This window comes from Hippocampus zosterae, chromosome 5, assembly GCF_025434085.1.
Source record: "Hippocampus zosterae strain Florida chromosome 5, ASM2543408v3, whole genome shotgun sequence".
Lineage (NCBI taxonomy): Eukaryota > Metazoa > Chordata > Actinopteri > Syngnathiformes > Syngnathidae > Hippocampus > Hippocampus zosterae.
Window position 1 is genome coordinate 9,155,768 of NC_067455.1, and position 6,980 is coordinate 9,162,747.

At 38.9% G+C, this 6,980-nt stretch overlaps 2 protein-coding genes across 5 annotated transcripts; both read right to left on the reverse strand.

Annotated features, from left to right (window-relative positions):
* Nucleotides 1-328: 328 nt before the first annotated feature.
* Nucleotides 329-3,632, reverse strand: krtcap2 (keratinocyte associated protein 2). 2 transcript variants are annotated; one of them, XM_052066239.1, is made up of 5 exons: nucleotides 3,464-3,632; nucleotides 2,287-2,441; nucleotides 2,120-2,183; nucleotides 1,157-1,223; nucleotides 329-1,067 (listed from the first exon to the last, which is right to left on the reverse strand). In XM_052066239.1, the coding sequence occupies exons 1-5, from the start codon at nucleotides 3,465-3,467 to the stop codon at nucleotides 947-949; spliced, it is 411 nt and encodes a 136-aa protein (XP_051922199.1). In that variant the 5' UTR covers nucleotides 3,468-3,632; the 3' UTR covers nucleotides 329-946. The 2 variants fall into 2 exon arrangements, with proteins under 2 accessions (XP_051922199.1, XP_051922200.1); XM_052066240.1 differs by having other exon boundaries at nucleotides 2,287-2,438; nucleotides 3,464-3,627.
* A 488-nt stretch (nucleotides 3,633-4,120) lies between these two features.
* Nucleotides 4,121-6,970, reverse strand: tmem107l (transmembrane protein 107 like). 3 transcript variants are annotated; one of them, XM_052066235.1, is made up of 6 exons: nucleotides 6,794-6,970; nucleotides 6,444-6,547; nucleotides 6,189-6,256; nucleotides 6,010-6,110; nucleotides 4,858-4,954; nucleotides 4,121-4,733 (listed from the first exon to the last, which is right to left on the reverse strand). In XM_052066235.1, exons 2-6 carry the CDS (start codon nucleotides 6,528-6,530, stop codon nucleotides 4,664-4,666), a joined length of 423 nt encoding a protein of 140 aa, XP_051922195.1. In that variant the 5' UTR covers nucleotides 6,531-6,547; nucleotides 6,794-6,970; the 3' UTR covers nucleotides 4,121-4,663. The 3 variants fall into 3 exon arrangements, with proteins under 3 accessions (XP_051922195.1, XP_051922192.1, XP_051922194.1); XM_052066232.1 differs by lacking the exon at nucleotides 4,858-4,954 and adding an exon at nucleotides 5,023-5,119 and having other exon boundaries at nucleotides 4,121-4,342; XM_052066234.1 differs by lacking the exon at nucleotides 4,858-4,954 and adding an exon at nucleotides 5,023-5,119.
* Nucleotides 6,971-6,980: the final 10 nt, after the last annotated feature.

The window sequence follows — 6,980 nt, forward strand, 5'->3', positions numbered from 1 at the left end:
TTTCGTTGTGTTTCAATGTGCTGCATGTTTGCACCGTGGTTGAGAAAGGAAAGTATTTTCATCAGCGCTGTATGTTGCACGTAGAGCATATTTGACAATAAAGCTTGACAATTACATATTTCTTCTTATAGCACCTCCTCTGAGGTTTTATTTGCCCTCAGAATTACTACGCCAGCCGTAGGATTCCCCGAGCCTTGCTATGAATCCTCAAGTCTACAAGGACAGTCAGTCACCATGTGCTCTGCAGCTGAAACTCACTGTGGTAAAAAAAAAAACATAACTATAATTTAACTATGTGAGTCACGAGTTCAGGTTCAAAACCACAATGTTCAACTCAGACAAAAGTATTTTAACACATGTTACTTAGCATCAACAGGAAGTCAAGAATAAGTCACTTTTGTCTTCATTTTCAAATGAATATCAGTGGAAGTGTTATTTAAAAAAAAGTCAGCTGACAAAGTTCCAGCAGCCAAACAACAATAGCCAGATGTGACGTCAGCTTCTTTGTGGTAGTGTGCCACGGCCAGTGGAATTTACTATTAATTAATTTTAGCACTGGTGCTTCCTATTTGTGTTATTTAAGGACACAAAAAGAGAACCTCCAAAAGTTGGGTGATATTTGTTTTTCATTGTACAGCAATGATTTGTTGAGGTGATGATGTCATACTTGGCTATCGCACAGTCTCTGTTCTAATTTATCATTTGAGGCATTTGGTAAGGAAAATCCTTTTACACCAAACCCTTCCAAATGTGCCTTGACATACCTGAGGAGCAGAAAAGAGCCGTCTGAAAGAGACAAAACACATTCAATGTTTTTTTCTTTTTTAATTTAATAACAAAACGACTTGTGGCGTACGACTATGATGTGCAGTCCTAATCTCCAGAATGGAATGTGGATATGGCCAATGAAAGTTTCTGTCAAAAGTGGGACATCTGTTTTCATTCATCAGTTCTTCCTCTTGCCCTTGGTGGCCATCTTGGCCGGCACCGCCGTGGGCACCGCCGCCTGGTAGAGGGCGGCTGATATTTTGTTGATGTAATACAGGGCGAAGAGAGAGAAGATCAGGCTGCAAGGAGAGCATATTGACCGATTTAGGAAGAAAAAAAAAGAAGAAGTACATGTGAAGGATGGTCAAGTGAAAACGAGGTGACTGACCATGTGGTGACACACACGCGATGAACCAGGCCGGATGCAAAGAGCGACAGGCAGAGGCACAGCAGAACTGAAAGTCGAACAATGTTGGTCAATCAGAGTACTGTGCATTACACTCACGTTATGTAATGCAAGAGAGACGAATTCCTTCTCTTCATCCCTTTACTTTCTCTAGCACTTGTCCCAGCTGACTTTTAGGTGGGAGACGATGACTCATTTATACAGTACTGTCATATTATTTCACTGAATTATAAATTGAATTCAATCCAATAGTTACAATATGATCTAGAAATACAGCATTGGTTATTAATCAACATTTGTGTTGAAACAGTCTCCTCCAAAAGCCAACGGAAAGGCCAGGATATTGTACTGCAACACTGAACTTGCTTAACAACAAATGGAGTTTTCTCTGGTGACGACACTAAAAACAAGCATCATCTGTTAAGCAATCAATCAAAAGTGCCACGTTTGAGCAACTATCAGAATCAGCTTTATAGGGCAAGTATGCAAAACACACACGAAATCTGTCTCCGGAAATATAGGCTACACTCAACAAAAAACAAAATAATTGACCGTGCCGTTTAAATACTTTCTGACTTCTGACCACGTTCCAAAAATTATTTTTCAGGTGAGTGGCAGCACATTGATTGGTGTTTAGCATGTCTGCCTCACAGCTGAGATGCTCTGGTTTGGATCTCAGTTTTCTCGCGATGCTTCCTCCTAAATTCCATGCAGACTGCACACATGAGCTCAATGAAAACTCTTGATGTGCTGATATGTGAAAGTACCTACATACCTGTATATTATTACACACTAGGCAACGTGTCCAAAAAGTCCAACACTTTCCTTTTTCTATTTAGACAACGTGACCTCATCACAGTTTAGTGGATGGATACAGACTGTTAACATTGAATCTATGATTTAAAAAAAAAACAATTGGTATATTTTCATCTTGCATGAACTTACTTTCTGGGAAGATCTTAGCTTGAAACCCTTTCCCAAAAAACAGATTTTCCAGATTGCTAAATGCCTGAAGAAGCCGAGTTAAGGTTAAGTGTTTGTAATAGAGAATGTTACGTAATGGCAAAAAAAAACACAAGTCAAGTGATCACTCCCGTGGGCACAGAGGATACGGTGAGGGAGCAGATGAAGAGCACAGAGCCAAGGAAGCCCCCCAGAATGGTGAGCCACTCTGTGGATGCCAGCTGCTTATTGAACATCTGCATGCCGGCAAACACCAACACCGACAGCAGGCTGGACAGCACCAGAGACGTGCCCGTGTTCACTGCTGCAAGGACGAAAACAAGAAAGTTAGTCCGCTTGTTTGCTCCATTCACGACATCAGCAACATATCAACTAATATACCGGTTAGGTTTATTTGCTACACAAAGGGCGAAAACATTAAATCTCTCTGTATAATGATGTGAATATACTACTTTCCAAATTATGAATTATCTGAAATGACTAAATATTCAATGCGACTTACAGTGAAAGTTTGTTTTTGCAAACAGTCCTACAACCTTCTAGAACAATGGTTCTCCATCTTTGGTATGGGGAAATTTTGCACGATATTATCTCTTTTTGAAGGGCATATCTACAGTAAAACAAACATATTGAACCAATTACTCCTCCCTTCATTGGCTTTGGGCCATTTAACAGGGCGGACGCGAACACAAAAACATGAATTTGGTCTCAGACTTATATCAGTGAAATAAACCGACAGGAGTAACAATTTTGCAAAAACGTCGCCAGAAAATTACGAATGAAATGTTAATTAATTCAGAACGCATAAGAGTTTGCAACGCAGTATACATATATATTAAAAATACACCACACATACGAAACTGATTCATTTTCGTAGATGAAGTCAATGAACATTTTCTCACTTGTATTGTTTTAGCTGTATTGTATAGGCTAACTTTTTACTTTTCCAGACTGAACCACTTTGGGAAAGCCTTATCATCATGTCAGTACAATAATGGTCAAACATCCATTTCATGTTTTAGAACTGTTCTCTCATAAACGCCTTCCGAATGACACGTCAGTGTCCAAGGGAAAGCCTTCCAAATGCTAAGCTAATGCTACCGTTAAGTCAACGCACGTAAGCGTAGCCAGTTGTCATGTAAATACAACGTTTTATATTTAGAATAAAGCTTATTGCCATAATCAAGCAAACATTGACTGCTAATATTGTTATACATTGGTGCTAGTTTGCAACTAGTTAGCTGGACAAGCTAGCTGATTGTGGGGCTGAAAGTCTGCATACACACGAAAGGCACATAAATAAACGATTAAGCGCGTAATACATACCCATAGTTCCAAATGAATTGCTCGTAATTGTGGTTATTTATTGATTTTTTTCTTTTCAAATGTCCAATTTAACTTCGCCGAAATAGCCGAATTGGGAAGAGTTAGGACCTAGGAACCAAAGGAACCTTCCTTTACCCGGAATTGCATTACAAGGCTGCTGAGCGTTGTCGAGGTATAAAAAAATAGTAGCAATTTAAAAAGAAAATTACAAATAGTCAACAAATTCTCATTTATCTGTAACAAGATATCTTATGATAATAATGTAATCATAAACGGGAAAAAATACCGAAATGAATTAATGAACGGGAACAATCAACATGACCAATAAAGTATACCGTAATGAATAAACTTCAATAATAAAGAGCTTCAAAATACATTTCTCAATATAACTAATCATCAATATAAAAATAGTGCAAATAGATAATCATCTATACAGCTATTCGTAATAAAAACAAAATCAATGCGTAAAACAATTGTAGATGGTGATCTACAATTGTTTTTAAATCCATAATATTAAGTGAAATGGAAAATTATTTTAAAAATAGATTAAATACCGAAGGCAATAAAAGGATATAAGAACAAGGACAATAATAACATATAAAATAAGATATAGTAGTGTTAAGCCATCAAACATTAAAACAAAAAAGGAGTCAAATGTTGTTGTTTTTTTACAAACTGTATTTATTATTTTACACTTATGTAAAACTTTCAGGCAGCAGTAACAGATTTCAATCGGACAAAAACCAAACAAATAAACAAAAAAATGGGTGCTAAACTACAAATACGCGGCAGTCCACTGTACATTTGAACATCCTTCCCTCCTTCCATTTTCTACAGCACTCATCCTCATTAGCGTTGGAAGCTAGCTGGAACTTGTCGCTGCCAAACACAGTGCCCAGGTACATAAGCAACCGTTCACACTAACACTCAGACCTAATAACATTTCAGTCTCCAATGAACTTAGTTTTTGGAATGTGGGAGGAAGTTAGTGCAGCCAGAAAAAAAACACAACACTCGCATGAGGAAGACCATACTCCCGGTGCTTGCTCGACACAGAGAGGCCGGAGATAAGATTCTAACTCACAACTTCTCAACTGTGATGTATGGACTTACTAACCACTAGCACGTCGCTTACAAGTGAACATTATAGACCGAATACAAAGGAATGCCTTTGCGACATTGTTTTTATCCACGTGTACATTATAGTGGCTTCTTTGACAGTCCAAAAACAGCGATAAGCAGAAGAATTTCCATGAGGGCAGGCAGCACACTAGAAGAAAATGGAGAGAATGACATATACAAATATTATTTTCAAATTTACATTCTCGGTCAATTTTAACCCCTGAAATGAGACCCATACATATAAATCTGTTTAAATCAGCACGTGCACCAACCTGCAAGGGACAAAAATAATCCAATATGTCCAGCACTCCCACTTCTCAAAAACAAAATAAGACAAGGAAACGGAGGCGCTGCAGTGGACCGTCAATGCTAGGTCATGTGTATGTCAGGGAAAAAAAACCCCAAAACTCCTTTTGGGAAAACTATGGCAAACTAACCTGCAGAAGGCAAGAATCCACCAGTAGACGGCACAATCCCATTGCTCAAATAGAAAGAAAACCAGAGCAACTGAGCCACTGGCATGGGCCCCAGTAGCTATTGCAGGAGTCATGGAATTGCCGTACAACCGATGACAGTTAACACTGCAAAATTTACTTACATATTGTAAATTGATACATGATTTTATTTAGTTTTAGTTTTTTTTAGGATCGACAAGTACTTCCTCTATTGCTATTCTTGCTTGACGAATTTGACCAACAGTAGCTATAGAAAGTTAACAACAAATGTGTCAGAGGGGAAAAAAAGAAAAACTAAAACAAATCAATCTGCCTACTCTTTTCTGTTGAAGTGCTCTATATGAGTCGACAGCAAGGGCAAGTCTTTTGTGCACAGCCCCCTTCGAGTTCCTCCATGTATTTGCAATTAGGGTCAGGTCTGGGCTCTGGCTACTAAGTGTTGTACAAACAAGTTGAATAATCAACTAGTCAACTACTCCGCAATGACGTTTAGAGCATGCGATAAAGCATTCCCTCCTCCTGCAATTTTTTTTGATAATAGTAATATCCTGGAAAAAAATATCAATGACATCATCTTGATGTTGACTCAGCTTCGTTAAAAATCTGAACTCGAACTATTCGTACTGGCTTCCGACCATCTGTTTGGTAAAATAATGGAGTGATCATTTCGTACGTCACAATAACCTCCATTTATGCTTCAATAAATATGACATACATTTCCTCTTTGTGACACTTTCTTTGACGGCTTCAGCACAATCTAAAACACTGACTTGTTCATTATTCACAAGCTGAAGTCTCACAACATTGCTGTTGATGATGTTTTCAACTTGGGACTGTTCAAATTTTGGGGCACGACACTTTGCAGTTCAACTTAACAGGGATGTGCTCATTTTGTCTTAACGTCGCATGTACATCATATATATTATGTGTTCATACTTATATGAACATTTCAGAGTGGGTGAAGGATACACAGAAGGCCTTGGCTGCCGTTGAACATGGACACTCCTGAGAAGAAGCCAGCAAGCTCGATGGCGAATAACCCAAGTGTGATTGACAGAGCCACCACCAACCTGCAACACACATGCGTGCAATGCATATTGGTTTATGATGTAAGCATATCGGTCTGCATGCATTCCGTTTGTACTTACTTTAAATCCTCACTATTGTATTGCTCTTGTGTAAACTCCAAAGGCAAGCAGGCCTTCACGTTATATTCCTGATGAACCAACAAGATTTGGTGTCAGCTCTCAAACCAACTTGAATATAGCCAGCTAGAGCAGTGTAAATATTGTCAACTCATTCTACCATGCTGCCGCTGCAAATTTTAATCCAAGGATTTTTCTGATTCAAGACAAAATAATTCGCTTTTTTTATAAAAGAACAACCAGTGTAAATGAACTCACTCGCGTCCAAAAGATGGTGATGACAATCACGAGGTGGGCGATGATGGTCAGGAACCTCGCAGGAACAAGGCTGCTGATGACCGACATCTTAACTTTCTAGTTACCTTTATGAGATTAAAACAACAATTAGTGGGGTAACATTTCTCTATTAACCTGAGGGTGGTGGTGGGGGGTTAAGATTATTTGTCGCCGAAATATGCAGTAAAATACGCGCGACGAGACATCCACAGCACGCTTGCCGTAGAACATAAATACAGTATGAGGTTGCGTGGATTAGTTTGTTTCGCTGTTCGACAACAACATAACACTACGCGCAGCACCTTTTTTTAACGAACTACACGTAAATTCACCTTGTTAAAGTGCACAGCAGACAAGAACAATACACAAGGTAGTTTCGTCCATCTGTAGCAACCTTTAACGTGTTCCAAATCACTCTGGTACAACCGGAAGTAGCATTGGTTGCCAACAGCAACAGTCAGATTGGTGCATTCTTGATTGCCAACCGGAGGGAAACAGCTTTTGAAGGTTCCGACTAGA

What these genes read in the sequence shown, in the direction of transcription:
- krtcap2 (XM_052066239.1), bottom strand. An exon ending in TCTTCATCTGCTCCCTCACC is followed by an intron (nt 2,184 to 2,286) that starts GTATCCTCTGTG and finishes CGGCTTCTTCAG; the next exon opens with GCATTTAGCAATCTGGAAAA. An exon ending in AGCTAAGATCTTCCCAGAAA is followed by an intron (nt 1,224 to 2,119) that starts GTAAGTTCATGC and finishes TTCGACTTTCAG; the next exon opens with TTCTGCTGTGCCTCTGCCTG.
- tmem107l (XM_052066232.1), bottom strand. Translation starts at nt 6,530, where the DNA reads ATGTCGGTCATCAGCAGCCTTGTTCCTGCGAGGTTCCTGACCATCATC. An exon ending in TACAATAGTGAGGATTTAAA is followed by an intron (nt 6,111 to 6,188) that starts GTAAGTACAAAC and finishes TGTGTGTTGCAG; the next exon opens with GTTGGTGGTGGCTCTGTCAA. An exon ending in TGGATTCTTGCCTTCTGCAG is followed by an intron (nt 4,343 to 5,022) that starts GTTAGTTTGCCA and finishes TGTGTTTGGCAG; the next exon opens with CGACAAGTTCCAGCTAGCTT.